Below are 17,511 nucleotides of genomic sequence, written 5' to 3' on the forward strand. Positions count from 1 at the left end.
TTCTCTGGCTCCATCCGGGGACGGAGCAGTGAAGGGTGGGAAACTTTGAGGATGCTCAAGCCCCTTAGGGAGAGGCTGAATCTTGTAGTTGAGAAGAGGGAGGTCAGGGAGAGGGGCAGGGGACAGCACCAGGGAAAGGAGCGTTTGAGGTGCACGGAGCACGATTAGGGGTCTTTTGAAAGGTGTGTCCAACCCAGCTAGAGGAGGCTCCTCGGAAACTTCAGTCGACTCTGGAGAGGGCGGGAGAGATGCCCAGCCCCTTAAAGGGGAATACACACAGTTTTGAAAAAGTGGAGGAGCCTGGAAAAGGTGAGGAAAAAATGGGTAACGGGAAAAAAGTACCCAGATTCTTTCCACAATCCCAGATCCTAAGCTCTTTCTGTTCACAAGTACTGGAAATTATTTGAGGGAACAGTAATACCGAGTATTAACCCGGAGTAATTTGGGCTCCGTTTCCTCGTCTTCTTAAAGAGGGTGGTGTGGTGGGAGGAATGCAAAAGCAGTTCAGGCTTCCTTGCGGCCTCCCCTGACACACCTGACAAAAGGAGTAGGAAATTGGGCCTCAGGGGATTTTTGCCTGGGGAGGCCCAAGAAATGAGGGAGGGGAGTTAAAAGCATTTTGTACATCGTTCTCCAGAGAGCATGAAACATACCTCATGTGGAGGGTGCCCTGAGAACACTGGGGAGAGAAATTGAAATATCTCTGGGATGCAGACAAGTCAGGTGTTTATGTGCAAGTTCTGGGGGTGGAGGGAGGCCCAAGGAAGAGATCTTACTACTTAATCCGACACACACACACACACACACACACACACACACAAAACCAGTGGGAAACCAGAGCCCATTCCAGGTACATGACCCCTCCCTCCACCCCAGACACCAGATCTCCAAATTAATGATTCATGTTCAGGACCTTCAAAGCTGAGGGCTGGAAACCTCTATCAGTTCAACAGCCCCATCCCCCACCATCCCCCCTGCAACCTGAGGAGCAGAGCAGAGGTGGGTGGGGAGGACCCTAGGAGGGAAATAAAGGAACTGCAGTTGATGGCGCCTGGGTAGGAAGCAAAAGTCTGCATTTAGATGCGAAAAAGACGGGAAATGAAATACAAAATAAGGGTTAATGAGCTGCTGTTTTATTGATTTTGAGTCTGTACAGAGGCAGCAGACCTTAAGTGGGGGCCCCAGTTTTCCAAAGTGACACTGAACTCTCTCCTTCCCTCAGCACACACACCCTTCCGGCCTCGGCTGTAAAAGTTCCCTGTCTTGGCTGATATTGTGGAAATAATGAAGATATTATGAGACAGTAAGTTAATTTGGAACAAAGAGGCATACACCTGCTAGGAAGGTGGCCCAGAAGCCTTATTCTAGAAGTCCTAAAAGTTCCCAAGCACCCCCAACCCCACCTACTTTCCATGGGCCTCAATCTCTTGGGGGAAGAAATATTTCCCAAGGTCTCTTGCAGTAGGAGCTGTGTTCCACAATTTTAAAATCCCATTCTCCATTTTCCCTCTCCCCACTACCCTTCATTCAAGAGCCTCATTCTATTCTTAATATTTTGAGGTATAGCAGCAGCAGAGGAATCCAAACTAGAGGAAAAAAAACATCAGGGGAATGGGGGGAGGTGAAAGGCAGAAAAAAGTGGGTGACTTGGCTGAGCACGAGAATGCAAAGGGGCAACAGCCAAGGGCTAAGTAAAAGGGTACCTCTCAGTACCCCCCACACCAGTGGAGGTTTTAGTGGATGAAAGGAAGGATGCAGAAGCAAGGGGCTGTATCAGATTTTTCCATTTTCAGAATCCTGGTCTGGTTGCAGGTTTGTGCCAAGAGTGAAGGCTGCTGGGAGGGGCAGCTGGAGGAGGGGGGTGGAGCTGAGTGACTCACAAGATGAGTCACAGATCCAGTTATAAGCAAAGAAAGAGGCCAACGTCCTCCCCACACCCCATTGCTCTCCGTTACCGTCAGCCAGCTTCCGTTCTTCTTTCCTAACCCCCCTAACCCACGTGGCCAGTGAAGGGCGGTGGCATGGATAAAGTCTACATGAGGACGTCATAATATTTTGTTAAGCTACTTAAAGTACAGGGGCAAAACAACCTGCTATCTGCAGGCTGGGTATCGACAAAGTGAAAGAGACAGGAGTGCCTGTCTGACTCACTGAATCTGCAGTTGAAGGGCCTGGAGGGAAAAAGAATTAGAAAAATCTGAGATGCAGGTGATTCCAGGCGGGGAAGGGGCTTCCAAGTCTGTCTTCTCATCTGTGCCTGGGGCACTGACTGCTTGGAGAAAGAAGACGACTGGTGTCTGAGGGGACAGTCATCACTGAAGCGCCTTAATGGGAAAGACAAATGTGACTGGAACCTTGGATGTGTGTGGCTTACAGTTTAGAAAGGAGACCATTCGGAACCAGTTCCATTTTTTCTGCCTCTGTATCACTTCCCAAATACACGATATGAAGTCATTGCTAACTTTTGTTTTATTGGTCTGTAAGCTTTAGTTGAGCTTGAGAAGAAACCGAGCCAAGAAGAGAGGGAGAGTACTTCCCTCCAGGCCCTGTGTAGCACCAAGTTTCACATCATCCCCACTCCATAAAGAGACTGAATCTTTAAAAAAAAAAAAAAGTTTTGATATAATCTTTTTATTTTGTTGACAGGATCCAGTATGAGGGAAAAACTTTTGATTAAATCTTGTAACTCCCAATAAAACGACACAGATTAAGGTAGGAATTTGGAGACCTATCCTATAGTATACTTGCTCCGTCAAGGCTGGGGTGGAGAATGTAGGGTGGAGGGGTAGCACTGTCTTAAGAGGGGAAAAATAAGAACCCCAAATATTTCCCCTCTCCAATAAAAACCTCAGTAGGTACCCCAATGCCCTGGATTAAAGGAACTAAGTGCACTTATTTAAGCCTGAGAGATCCCATCCCTCAGCCAGGGTGACAGGATCTGCCTCCCCCTTCAGCCACATACCCCTCCTTAACCAAGGAATTTTTGCTCATTTTGGGTGCACGTCATGTCCCCCTCTCCTCCCCTCTCCCAGCACAGTAACTGCATGGGCTTGCCTCTTCCACCCCCTCATCTTCCCAAAATACCACAAACCAACCAGAGTCTGTTTTCATTTCCCAGGCATTATTCCTTCACCCTCCATCCCACAAAACCCCCTCAAAGAATAAAGCAAAACAGTCTTTACTCATCCCTACTGAAAAACATCCATTGACTCAGGGCTCGTCATCCTTAGAATGGAGAATTTTTTTTTTTAATGCCTCAATATATAGTTACCTTCCCAAATTAAACAAAAATAATTTATTGCTGAATAAAAAGCTACAGGGCCTAAATAAAGCCCTATTTTATCATATTCACTCCTAAGCAACCCCCCAGAATTTCTACCTTTTTTATTTGAAAAGAGGTCAAATAAATTGGGATTGGTTAGTTTATAAATCAAAACAAAAACAAACGTGACACAAGGTTTCTGTTTTTGTTCATTTGTCCTCAGTTTTTAAAAACAAAAGTATTAGCTAGAATCTAATAACAAATCAAATCCAAACACAGCAGTCCAATGGAGAATTAAAACTTTCCTGGCTTTACTCTCTGGGAAAACCCCTGGTCTGTTCCCATTCCTATCGGTCCAGGCCAGAATCCTATGCGCCTCCGGGAAAGCTAGGTGAGCTGTGCGGGTGTGAGCTGGAGCCACCTGTTGCTTGGGCACACTTAGGGGATGGAAGCTCACGAGGTGATGGTCTCACCAGTGCTGTTCTAGCCCCAGAGACAGGGTGAGGTGAGCAAGGCACTCACTTCAGGCACAAAATTTAAGGGGTGCCCCAAAACTCAATAACCAACATACTATCTTAATGCAGTATTTTTTGAACATCAAAACCAATGTAAAATATCCACAATGAACTAAGTATCAAAATTGTAAGGACCGGATTCAACCCCATACTTGCTCAATTCAGCTTATTTCCCTCACCTTAATCTCAGTCCTATTGGATCCTTCTTTAAGATTTTGATATTTTATTCATCATGGAGTTTTCCCGTATTGTATTTTAAATACTGCATTAACATGGTATTTATCTTAATCACTGAGTTTTTCAGTACCCCTTAAAGTTCTGTACCGAGGGGAGTACTCATCTTGTACTAGTCCCAGCCCTGGCCAAAAATATGTACATCCCCTCCTTTGGAATCTATCTCCTTTGACCCCAGTGCTTCCTGAAAATCATTCTATTTTCAAATAAAAGCCTAAGAATTAATAGCCATATGAAATGATTAAATCGACTATCAGATTTGAAAAATGAGTGACTTTCAAGTCTGCTGAAGAAAGAGGAATCTTTCTAAACTCTGAGCAGTTCCAATGAAGAGGACAGTCTTGGGGGACATGGGATGACAACTTTCCTGATTGGGCAGAAGCAACATATGGCAATTACAGGTCCCCAACACACACACACACACACCCCCAGCCCACATCCGGTTTAGAGCAAATGTGGGGATGCCATTCCATGAGATGGGTTAGGAGTACATACCTCAAAAGAGAAATCCACATACAGAAAAACAGCCCCGATTAACACTCTGGACACTTAAGTACACTTATTCCCCTTCTTCATATGCACCCAGGAGTGTATACAATTGCATAGTTGATTTTTTTTTTCCCCAGAAAAAAAAAGAAAGAAAGAAAGAAAGAAAGAAAGAAAGAAAGAAAGAAAGAAAGAAAGAAAGAAAGAAAGAAAGAAAGAAAGAAAGAAAGAAAAAGGAAAATTGGCCCAGGATAGGTCCTCCAGTTTAAAGCTCTTAGAAATGGTGCTGGCCAGAGTAAAGGCTGTCCAGACTTGTGCTTTGTGCAAAATGCAAAGGAGCTCCCCCTTCTGTGTCCATAGGCCCACTCCCACCCTCTGGGGAAAAGGGCTGAGTCAGGGAAAGGGGGAAACCCAAAAACAGATCAGCTCATTGGGAGTAATCTGTGATCTGTGGTTACAGTTCACTAAAATATATTTCTCTAACTACCTTTTTATAAATTGCCCCTAACCCCTACCCCCGTGTTTCAACATCAATCCTATTATCAAAAATATGTCTTCTTACAAAGTATTTTTTTTTCTTATTTTAATAAACTAACCACAGATTAAGGTCAGCTATGGCTTAACAAAAGAAGCCGGGATGTTAAGTTCATTCTCCAAAAGTAGAGAGGAAGGAGAAAGAATCACTTACATAGGAAGAAAAAAAAAATCATTTTTTAAAATGTTTTTGCTCACTGGGGTCGTTTTGTTTCTTTTCCTTAAAAAAAAAAATAGTCAAAATAAGTTGCTTTCTACAGAAACACAGCAGCAGAGGATGGTTTTGGTTTTGTTTGAAACAGTCTGGCCAAAGGTATGTCCTGCTCCTGCCCCCCCAGGGTGCACTCACACCCCAATGTGTGGTTATTGCTAAGTAGTTACAAAAGATCACCTGGAGAAGATTCAGCCCACACAGCTGCTCTTCTCCTCACTCTTCCCTTCCCCTGAGGGAACTTTTTCTTTTTTTTTTAAATAAAATTAAAGTCGTTAAAAAAAATCACAATCTTAACTTAGCTGAGCTCAGCCCTCAAAAAGGATGAGGAAAAGATACGGGGCAATCAGCAATCTCCTCTCAAACCAGAACAGATGACAGATGGCTGTTTAGAAGAAATAAAACTTGAGAGGAAAAGGATTCCCCTTTTAAGTTCTTCCCTTTCCCATCTCAGTAAACGGATTTAAACTAACCCCCTCCTAATAAGCACCCGTGAGGGCACATTACTGCCTTGTCTTTCCAGATCCTTCAGGAGGAATTTGGCCAACCCTAATTTCTACCTTAATTCAAATCAACAGCAAATCTAATTCCCCAGTTTCCCTCCACACTCCCAACTCCACCATCATATGCTTTTTTCCAACCTACAAGAACTTTGGTCTGGTTTTTCTTTTATTGACTGAGAACCTCCTTTGCCTGCTCCTGCCCCAGACTTCTGCCCACCTCCCCACCCTCACACACTAAACCTTCCCCTCATTTCCCCTAGGTCCTGGGGTGTACCCAAGCAGTTATGAGACAGAATCACCATCTTTCCCCCTTGTACCTCCTCAGTCCCAGCAAGATTGACAAAGGGCTCGCGCAGCCCTCCAGGCACCACCCAGCCCTGACCTGCTCTTGCCAGCCTGGCAGCTCTCCAGCGCGCACACACACTTCAGAAGTTCCTGGCCAGGCTCCCACTGACATTACTGCATTTGCCCCATCCGCATGGGGGCTGGGTCTTGATGAGCCAGTGAGTTGAGCTTAACTCTCTTTGTTTAGCCCCCTTGCCCTCCAAGGCTCCCCACCCCCCTCAGAACCTGTGCACCAGCAGCTCCCCACCCGGTTCCCGCTCCCTCCTCCTCAGTTCTTCCCTGTAACAGCAGGAGCAGAAGTTGTTTGTCTCAGGGTGTCCATAGAAGCTGCAGTTCGGCTGTTTGCATTTGGTCTGGGTTGGAGGAAGCCCCCGGGGCCCTCCAGCCCATCCATCTGGCTCAGGGGGCTCTCTGTAGCCGTTGCTGTAGGAATCAGCCACGCGGAACGGGGGTGGTAACAATGCACCCCTGTGAAGGCCATCCTTGGGGTGACTGCCTGGCTCCAGAGACGGGATGCAGTCCCGATGGGGGTAGGGCCGCCCTGGAGGGCACTGTCTGGGGAAGGTGGCATAGGGTGGTAGGCCCCCACCCCAAGGCCCCCCTGCCAGCTGCCTCCGGGGTTCCTGGCAGTGGGCTCCAGCCCCAGCAGGCCGCGGGACAGTAAAGCCCCCAGGGTAGCCAGCAGGGAATGCCACTGCCTTGGACTCTGCTGGGGGGGCAGTCAGCAACTCCTCCCCGCCATCTGGCTCTGGCTTTTTGGCTGGAGGAGGCCCACTCCCCACCCCTCCATTCAGGATCTTCCTCTCTGCCTCCTTCTGCTTCTGCTCGGCCAGGAATCTCTCCTCAGCATCAGAAAGGTACCGCTGGATCATCTCCTCCTGATACTGATGACGGTGACCCATCTTCAGGGTTCCAACAAAAATAAACTTCCCCTCCCCTTGCATTGCAATCCTCATAATGCTCAAGCTCTGCATCACTTCCTGGCTATACTTGCTCCCTCCATTACCAACAGACTCAGATGTGGGCTTCTCAGACATGGGCCCATCCCCCGCTGCCTCCTCCTTGCCACCCTTCCAGCTCTTCAGTGAGTTCTTCTTCTTCTTCTCCAGGGTCTCGGTGCCGCTGCTTACCCCCGACCCCGTTCCCACCCCTCCAGGCTTCGAGCCCTTGCTGGGCATCAGGCCTCCCATGTTCTTCTTGAGCTTGCTGCCCAAAGTTTTGCCAAAGCTGCCCAGTTTGTTGGCCACAGAATCTGCTCTCTTCTTGTCTTTCTCCCGACCTCGCTTTGACTTCTCTTTCCGCTTGCTGCCCTCATTGCTTGTAGAACTGCTGCCAACCGACTCCTTGTCTGATTCCCCAGACTCAGGAGTGGACCGGGGCTCATCTCCAGCTGAGGCTGTGGGGGACTCAGGTTGTGCCAGGGGAGCCTGGAGGATATAAGAACAGGATTACTCGTTGTCCCACTGGGCTGAGGCGAGGGAAGTCCCCTCTGGCCCCTCCACCTGGCTCACAGGGTTCGCTGCAGCATTGCTACAGGAATTAGCCCCATGGAAAAGGGCTGATAACACACCTGTGCACTCCATCCCTGGAGTGCCTGCCTAGTTCCAGCAAAGGGCCGTTGTCACGGTGGGGAAGGATCACCCGGGAGGGCACTGTCCTTCCCCAGCTCCAGTCAGCTCTCCCATGGACCAGGGAAAGATGTATCTAAATATCTAACTTTTATCTCACCCCCTGCAATTTGACTCCCTTCTGTAATAAGGAGGTAACAAAATGAAGCCTGACGTTCTTCTAGAGCAATGAGCAACTATACAATACATGGCGTCTGGGTAAGGAGGAAGAATATTCCATAGATACTAAAATATCCTTTATCATCAATTTCTCTCTCTTAAGATTTTATTTATTTGACAGAAAGAGAGAGAGAGAGCACAAGCAGGGGGAGCGGCAGGCAGAGGGAGAGGGAGAAGCAGACTCCCCACTGAGCAGGGAGCCTGATGTGCTCGATCCCAGGATCATGACCTGAGCCTAAGGCAGACAGTTAACCAACTGAGCCACCCAGGCGCCTCTATTACAGATTTCTCTATGCCTAGGGTGCCTGGGTGGCTCAGATGGTTGGGTCCTGGGATTGAGCCCCATGTCACACTCCAAGCTCAGTGGGGAGTCTGCATCTCCCTCTCCCTCTGCCTCTCCCCCTGCTTGTGCTCCCTCTGTCTCTCTCTCTCTCTCAAATGAATAACATCTTTAAAAAACAAACAAATTTGTCTATGCCAGATTTTGCCCAAAATTAATCTCAAGGAAGTCTTAACTAACCACAACCAACTCTAACCATTCTGCATCCCCTCAACTTTTAGATATTCAGCACTAGAGTCTGTCAGTCTGCCCTTGTTCCTGTATTCTTGTTCTATGGAGAACGATGATATCCTCAGAACCTATTAGATCAGTCTCTTAAGGAGACTTAAGCGATTCTGTCTCCTCTGGTACCCTCCACAGGAGTCTATATATATAAGGCTTAGGGACAAAGTAATGACGATCTCAAGTTCACCAAGAAGTCTAGAAAACTTTTCTTGAATGTGTTTAGTATCACAAAGCAGAGCTGGAGAGGAGCTGTGGAAAATGGAGGTCACTAACAGGTAAGAAGGCAGGAAAAAGTGTCTTTTGGAACTCATCTGATATTTTCCAGTTATTACTAACCTTGAATCATCAGCTACCACTCAGAAGCAATTCACAAGGAGACCACTGCCCAGTCTCCTTGTTCCCCCCCCGTCGCTGAAAACAGAGGACGTACAAGGGTGTGGTCGGAGAAGTCCTCACCTGTGCATCAGAGGACACTGGGATCCACTTCACATTCATGTAGCCATGCAGCAGATGCAATTTGACCTCCAGGGACAGGATTACACTGTGAAGAAGAGAAAGGAAGAATTAAAAACATCCTGTGACCTTTAAAAAGCAAAGCGTGTGATCCAGTTGGGAGGCAGAATGGAAGAGGGCTACATGGCTTGGGACTCAGACAAGGTGGGGTCTGAATTATAGCTCCACCAATTAGTACTAAGCTTTATGACCTTGAGGCAAGTCACTTCACCCTCCCTGGAACTCAGCTGGGGTTGATAATGGGCATAGATAATATCTACCCTGTAGGGTTGTTGTGAAGATTAAAATAGTACTGGAAAGGACCCAGCATAATGTCTGGAAAACAGGAAATACTTACTGAACAGTAGCCATTATTGTTGCTGGTGTAAATATTATTAAGAGGGAGCTTTTGATATTTAGGTGAGAACTTATTTTAAGAGCCATAAATTCTGAGTTTTTAAATGAAACCCTCTCAATTAGATCCCAGTGTCAGGAGCCCAAAGAAGGAAACACTGGGTAAGAGGTAAGGAAGGAGCTTTTACATCCATACCCTCTTCGTAGGAAGCTGTGGAGGGCACAGGCTGAGGACTAAACCTGCTTTGGGAGGTGGCAGGGAGGGGGGCTGGCAGAAAGAACATTTTTCTTGCTATTTAAATTCAGAAAGGCAACAATCCAAAGCAAACTAACTACTTCGGTCAATTATTTAAAAACCCCTCTCATGGAGTGCCTGGTTGGCTTAGTTGGTAAAGCGTGCAACTCTTGATCTTCGGGTTGTGAGTTCGAGCCCCATGTTGGGTGTAGAGGTTACTTAAAAAATGAAATCTTAAAAAAAATTTTTAAATAAATAAAATAAAACACCTCTCACTTGGACTGGGAGAAAAAGTGTGACTTGATTATCCTGATTTTCTGATCACTGTTTTGGAGATTCTGGGATGTATCCCAGGAGAAGAACACTCCTCATCTCATAAGGAAAGAACAAGTTGTGATCCCAGGATTTCCCTCTCTTTCATGGGGAGAAAAAGCAGGTGCATGCTGTAAGAATCCTGGTGCCCAACCTATCCCCCACGTCTCCATCTTCCCCAAAACACTGGAGCTAGGATGTGACTGTCTTGCCTCTGAGCTGAGGAAGAGTCCCCGGGGAAATGGATGCTGTATGTGGAAGAGACACTTAGCAGGTGGGAAGGCTACACCTGCCTCACCTGGCCAATCGGACGTTGTCATTGTCATCTTTGCCCCACTCCCAGCCTTTTCCAGGGTCCACAGCAAAGTGCAAGGGCAGCAGCTTATGCTCTGAATCTGTAAGTGGGATCACAGCTGGGGAGGAAGAAACATGTCATCAAGGAGTCTCCTTAAGGAGACAGGAAGGCAACTGAACACAAACTGACTTCACTAAAGAGGAGGCTGGATCATATCAAAGGTCTTGAACTGAGCTCACTCAGTTTTCACATGTGAATTACACTGGCATCAAAAACAGACAGACTGGTTTTCCCTTACTAGCCAACACACAATTTAGGCCACTAATCTCCATGACTCCCCCCAGTCAGTCAACAAACACTCATGATGTTCTTGCCAGTTAATGTGGATTCAAAACATTCAAAGTCATTATTAAGACAAATACAGCAGGGGCGCCTGGGTGGCTCAGTCGCAAAGCATCACTTGGAAGGTTCTATGACCTTAATACACACACTCTACTCCAGAAGAGGGAGCAGCAAATACAGGCAGGCTACTGTGTTTTTCCCCAAAGCTCTTTGTCAAAATGTATTTATTTTTAATTTAAACACCCTGGCGTATCTTTAGCTTAGTAAAACAGTATCAGTGTGCACTGTCTGGGCTTGCATGTCACTTAGTTCTTCCCTCCTATACTCTCTCCTATTTAAGTTTTTCCAAGTGAAAATAAAGCAGACCAAAAGACACCAAAGACACCAACATCGCATTCAGCACCTTGTTCCTTGGCATTCTCCTTCTGCTCCATGGACACAAGTGCAGAAAAGTGGGCTTGATCGTAGGCGAGCACCAGAGGGGAGCGGTGACACTGGCTGGCTGGGACCTCCAAGGGCAGATAGATTCCCCCAAAGGGAATAGGGGCGAATGCTGCAGCAACCACAAAGACTGTTATTCAGGATGTGTTCTTGCCTAGACGGCAATCCCCACACCCCACTCTTCCAAGGGAGTTCCCCCTTTTACTCACTCTAACCCCTAATCATTCTATCTATCTATTTATTTATTTTAAAGATTTTATTTATTTATTTGACATAGAGAGACACAGCAAGAGAGGGAACACAGGCAGGGGGAGTGGGACAGGGAGAAGCAGGCTTTCTTAAGAAGCCTCATCAATTAACCCCAACTGCTTTGCTCTTGATCTCTTGAGAATTTTGCATTGTCCTAATGTATACCTTGTTTCTCCCCTTCCTTCCCTCCATATAGCCCCTTCCTTCCCTCCTCCCAGTGCTTAGCCCAAGGTTCTGCAAATAGAAGGTGCTCAGGACAGCGAGGACTGACTCACCTTCCCCACCAGAGTCCCTCAGCATGGTGTCGGCCACGACGACTATGGGCCTCCTAAGCACATGGGCAAGGACAAAGACGTGGAATTCTTCTAGGCTCTCATATACAGGCTCCTCTGAACTCTCCACCCTAGAGGTGCAGGAGGGGAGAGAGTGGAAGGGGTGCCGCAAAGGGGAGAGGGAAGAAACCCAAACAAGACACCCCTGAAGACCAGTTCCGCAAAGAGGAAAAAGAGGAATGCCCTTTCCTGGTTTTCTTTCTTTCTTTTTTTAAGATTTTATTTATTTATTTGACAGAGAGAGACACAGTGAGAGAGAGAACACAGCAGGGGGAGTGGGAGAGGGAGAAGCAGGCTTCCCGAGGAGCAGGGAGCCCGATGCGGGGCTCGATCCCAGGACCCTGGGATCATGACCTGAGCCGAAGGCAGATGCTCAATGACTGAGCCACCCAGGCACCCCCTTTTCCTGGTTTTCTAATCTTAAAGCTGCCATGGACATAGCTGATTATTTTATGCTACAGTGGCTGTTTCTACTCCCGTTTCAGAGATGAGGAAATCCAAGAAAAGAGATTTGAAGGCCCTAAGGCTAAAACAGTGTTAGGAATCTGGAGGTAATCCCTCCGTTAAAACCAATCTTGTTCAATAGCCTTCCCCTATTTGCTTTATCATGTAGCTCAGGACACAACTGTGTAGCCTCACTTTACCCACAACCACCCACATATCACATGCATCATGTCCTACAAAAAAAAAAAAAAAGAAAAATTCCTCTTCTTATCTTCCCTTACGTGAAGAACAGCATCTCACCCTCACCATATCTACCTAGTAGCCTAATCAGAAATCTGTGAAATAGTTACTCTTCTTTATCTTTCATCTTAATTAATCACCTGGCTTGACTGATTCCATCTCTTACGTGTCTCTCGTATCTATCTCCTCCAGCCTGTCTGCAACCCACCACTCTTGTTCACACCCATGGCCTCTCTCCCGGATTACTACAACTGCACCCAGTCTCAATGCCCTCCACCTCATCACCCGCTCTGCTAGCGGTGTGTTCAAATACACGAATTTGCTCCTGTCACCAGCATACACACAATTCAGTGGCTTCCTGACCCCAACAACAATGTTATTCAACACTGGGTACTTGGTACAAATGCAGATTTCTGCGCCATAGCTCAGTCCAACCCAACTGAACTTCCTTAGGGTGGAGGTCCCCAAATCTGCACTTTAACAAGCCTCCCAGATTATTCTTATGCACAATAAAATCTGGATAAGTTATAATTTTTAACTTTATGTTACAGAAAATTTCAAAATTTTAAACATTCAAAACTGGAATGAATATTATACCTAAACTCTCACGTATCCATCACCCTGCCTCAACAATTATAAAACACATGGTCAATGTTGTTTCACCTAGACCTTGATCTAGTTCCCTATTAGCCCCCACCCTCACCCCACCCCACCAGATTATTTTGAATCAAATCCTAGTATCATTTCATCCATAAATTTTTCAGTTTCTATCTCTAAAAGAATAAAAGACTCCTTTTAAAAACAACCACACAACCATTAATATCACACTTTTAAAAAAATTAACAATAATTAAACATGTAGACATTGTTCACGTTTCCCCAGCTGTCTTATAAATGTCCATACATTCCCACTGGTTGATTTGTCTAAGTGTCTTTAAACTTAGGTTCCCTCTCCCTTTTTATTTTCCTTGCAATATATTTATTGAGAAAACTGAGTCATGTCCTATAATTTCTCAAAGTCTGATTGGATATGATTTTAATTCTTCAGCATGGTACAACAGAAACCTCAGCATGGCACACAAAACTCTGGTTATCCAGCCTCATCTAGCACTCTATACCACGTACTCTGTATTCTGGCAATGCCCAGCTACTTGTAGTTCCTAGAACATAGCATGCTGTTACACCCTTCTGTGCCCTTGCACAGCCCCTCTCTTCCCTTCTAACGTCCTCTGAGCAAGAAGTTCTTTGGACACTGAGGACTCAGTAAAGATTCCTTCCTACCCCCAACCATGTTAGCCATACTTACCCACCACAGTTGGCTCCATTGGAACCTAGATGCATGCGGGGTTCACTCGAGGCAAGCTTGATCAGCTCATTCCATTCCTTCTGCCATTCATCCTCTGTGTACAGCAGGCCTGACTGTGTGAAAGACAGGCAGGGGAGACCAAGCAGTTAGGGGCTAGGTGCACGAGGCAGCAGCTATTCAACTCACTCACAGTGCCCCACTCCCTATTCTCTTAGCACTTGGCTTACACCGTGTACTACAAAGTCAAATCTCTTCTCCCTTTCCTAGTCAAGGTCCACAACAGAAGAGTCTATGATCTCTCTTACACTTATTTTTCTTCCATTCTTTTCCGGCCCATTTCAGTCCAGCCTACACCCCTTGCCCCATTTACACCACTTCACCTAACTGACTCTGGCAAAGGACAATGACCTTCTCTTTGGTTCTCATCTTTCTTAGTCTTCAGGTAGCATTTCAACTCATTAAACTTCCTTCTCCTTCAGCTTCTACAACACTATTTTCTCCTCTCTCTCTCAACTCTGTCTACCCTAGCAGTATGGGTGTTGTGTCAATAATATTAACAGCCTTGGTTCCTTCTGGGTGATCTCTTCTACTGCCATAATCTCATCTACTGCCATCTATATGCTCAAGATGCTAAAATCTCCCTCTCCATCCCAGACCTCCTCTTAATTTCTATATTCACATCCAGCTGCCTACTGAAGATTGCCACCTGCCCATGACTGCCTCAAACTCTATACAGTCAAAACCTGAACTCCTACCTCTTCCAAAACCCACTCTTCTTCCTATATTCCTGCCTTAGTGAACTGCACTGAATATCACCCAAACACCCAAGCTAGAAACGAGGGACTTACTGAAGACTCCTCTCCTTTTACCCACCCCACACCTGGATTCCTTAGTCAACAATTATTAAGCATGAACTACTGTAACGGACCCTTAACTGGTTTTACTACTTCCAGTCAAGCATTCCTCTGATCCATTTTCTACAATGTTACCAGAAAGATTTCTCTAAAATTAAAATCTGATCTTTGCTTCCTACTACAAATTATCTTAAGAACTATCATGACCTGGGGCACCTGTGTGGCTCAGTCAGTTAAGCGTCTGCCTTCAGCTCAGGTCATAATTTCAGGGTCCTGGGATCGAGCCCTGCACTGGGCTCTCTGCTCAGGGAGTCTGCTTCTCCCTCTGCCCACCCTGCCCCCGCCCTGCTCATGCTCGCCTGCTCTCTCAAATAAATAAAATCTATTAAAAAAAAAAAAAAAAAAGAAGAACCATCATGACCTTTTAGATATAGTTCAAAATCCTTAAGTGTAGCATACAAAGTCCACTTCCTGGCCCCTACCCACCTCTCTAACACATCATTTAATTAGCTGTAGTTCCTTGAATGCACTGCGTTGCTTTGTACTTCAGCTTTTGTCTAGCTTGTTCCTTCTGCTTGGAGCAGCCCACTCCCTATCCACCTGGTGAATAATTTCTCAACTGTCAGGAGAGAACTCAAGTATCTTCTTTATGAAGCCTTTCCTAAATCTTCCTGGAAGACCCACTCCTTCCTTTTTGCCCTCCCTCCTCAACTGCTGTACAGACTTTATCACAGTTGGTACAATTATGTATTTACATGTCCATCTCCGACTACTACTCTTAAGGGCTAGGACCATGTTTCAGGCAATATGCTAGTGCCTATGATATGATCAGTAATTAATAAATACATGCTGAGTGAAACTATAACTTTTATCAAGGGGATTGGAGAAGTGGTAAACAATTTAAAAATACCATTTGCCTTTAGGATGTATATGATAGTTTGGCAGACAAGTCTATGTTGTTAATTGTATTTGGCTTACATTAGTATTTAAATGAGTTTATACTGCTTAAACACACACTGACAGTAGAAGAATCACACTGAAAATATGAGGGGCATGAGGAGCAAATTTAAGAAGAATTAAAGAGCTGTTTTAGCACATTTTACTTTATTTTTTTTTAAGATTTTATTTATTTATTTGAGAGAGAGCGAGAGACAGCATGAGCAGGGGGGAGGAGCAGAGGGAGAGGGAGATCCCAGGACCCTGGGATCATGACCTGAGCTGAAGGCAGATGCTTTACCAACTGAGCCACCCAGGTGCCCACATTTTACTTTAATAATAACAAAATGACAAAGTTATGTTCTCTTTGTAAAATGCTGTAACGAAGCTTCTCAATTAAAAATAAAAAGAACAATGCACAGGCAGTAATGTACTGACTGGGTGCTCTGGTCACTCTTGTCTTCCTCTCACCTATTTCAGCTTCCTGTTTTCATACATGCAGCCACTAGGTGGCGTATCCTGCCAGCCTGAAAATGTCCTTACTGGTTTTGACTTTGTTGTTGTTGTTGTTTATTCATTTAAACAATCTCTATACCCAAGGTGGAACTCAAATTCATGACCCCCAGGTCAAGAGCCGCATGCTCTACCTACTGAGCCCCCAGGCGCCCCAACCTTATTGGGCTTGACCACTAATTTCAACAGAAAACAAGAAGGCCTGGGAAATCAAAACCAATTTAGTTCCTATGGAGTTTGGTCCTGATTTAAAGAAGCGTCCCAGTCCCTCATGCCTCCCTCCATTCCTATGCCTAAGGTGCAGCATAATGCTATAAATAGTCTCAACTAAAACAATTCTCTAGGCCACATTTCCAATATGGAACTTTTAATGTGCTGGGCAAAAGGAGTAAAATATTGCTCCTTTAATAGCCACTACTCTCTATGCATGTATTTCCACTGGGGACTCTGACGGGGAACAGGTGGCTGACCAAGAACAGAACTTGGGTATTTCTGGGTCTCCTGGCTAAAGCCATAATAATCTAGCCCCACCTTTAAAATAACTACAATAGCTTAATAGCTGGAATTGGGCATACCTATTCTCTGACTGTTGTTGTCACTTCTACTTAATAGCTGAATGCTCTAGTTCAGCCTTTTCTTGACTCTGGAGTGTCAGATGTAAGGTTCAGGGATGGTGTGAATTCAATAGTGAGGAAGGCAAACTTTAGGCTGGCTCTAGCTTAAGCAAAAGAAGCTCTCCACGAGGTCCAGCTCAGCTCACCAAGGAGCCATGGGACTTGGCAGTAATAAAGAATGCCATTTACTTGGCCTTGCCCCTGTGCATTTATTTCCCTCAGGAATCCTCTGGGGCAGATTGGCTGATCAAAGACTCCATTCTGAGCTTAATACCATCCTAATTTTAACAATTGGGCTCTTTGTTTTTAAGAGAGAAACATGACACATTCTACCTTCATATTTTAATCTTCGGGATATAAAATTCTAATAACTAAAAAAACCCTCTTAGTTCTATATAATGGCCAGTTATGACAGAGCAATAAAAGGCAACAAGAAAGAAGATGGAAAGAAAAAGGAAAGTTTCTGAAGAGACAGTCCCATATTTATGCCAGAGGACCTAGTCATATACATGGCAAAAAAAACAGATATTCACAAAGAGCACAAGATAAACACAGAAGACAGAGAACCAGGGGAAAAGGGAAGAGGGAGACCTGTTATCTTTATGTAAGTGTACAGTGTCATTATTAAAGTGAGGGGTCGGCAAACTCTTTTATTGCTCCATCGTAATTGCAGAGAGTAAATCTTTTAGGCTTTGTGGGCCATATGCAACTACTCTATTCTACACAAGGAAAGCACTTAACATAAACAAACATACGTAAATGAATGGGGAGGGCTGTGTTCCAATAACACTTTTTTTTTTTTTTTTACAAAACTGTTGGTGGGATTTGTCCCACAGGCCAGTTAGCTCAACCCCTGTTACGGGGATGGAAAGTACAAACAGTCCATTGTTACTTTCTTATACAAAAACAGTCTCAATATCTGCTGAACTCCTGAGAAGTACCATTCAAACTCAATTTAACAGGCATGTTTTTAAAATTTTTAAAAAACAAACCAAGTATATGAAAAGCAAATAGTACATACAGCCGACGAAATTTTTAAGCATTTACATTTCTGTAAGAATTGAAAACATAAGTCCTTAAAAACTGGTCTAAGCCTTATTATAAGCAAAAA

General features: G+C 45.2%; 1 protein-coding gene across 1 annotated transcript in view; it reads right to left on the bottom strand.

Annotated features, from left to right (window-relative positions):
- Positions 1 to 4,679: 4,679 nt before the first annotated feature.
- The window catches only part of OTUD7B (OTU deubiquitinase 7B), a 54,656-nt gene continuing 41,824 nt past the window's right edge, over positions 4,680 to 17,511 (bottom strand). The window contains exons 7-12 of the mRNA XM_021688062.2: positions 13,484 to 13,596; positions 11,438 to 11,565; positions 10,876 to 11,025; positions 10,134 to 10,248; positions 8,899 to 8,983; positions 4,680 to 7,517 (exon numbers count right to left, since the gene is read on the bottom strand). Of these exons, the coding sequence (XP_021543737.1) occupies positions 6,309 to 7,517; positions 8,899 to 8,983; positions 10,134 to 10,248; positions 10,876 to 11,025; positions 11,438 to 11,565; positions 13,484 to 13,596 (1,800 nt within the window). The 3' untranslated portion in view covers positions 4,680 to 6,308. The remainder of the gene's footprint in view (positions 7,518 to 8,898; positions 8,984 to 10,133; positions 10,249 to 10,875; positions 11,026 to 11,437; positions 11,566 to 13,483; positions 13,597 to 17,511) is intronic.

This window comes from Neomonachus schauinslandi, chromosome 4 (assembly GCF_002201575.2).
Source record: "Neomonachus schauinslandi chromosome 4, ASM220157v2, whole genome shotgun sequence".
Classification (NCBI taxonomy): domain Eukaryota; kingdom Metazoa; phylum Chordata; class Mammalia; order Carnivora; family Phocidae; genus Neomonachus; species Neomonachus schauinslandi.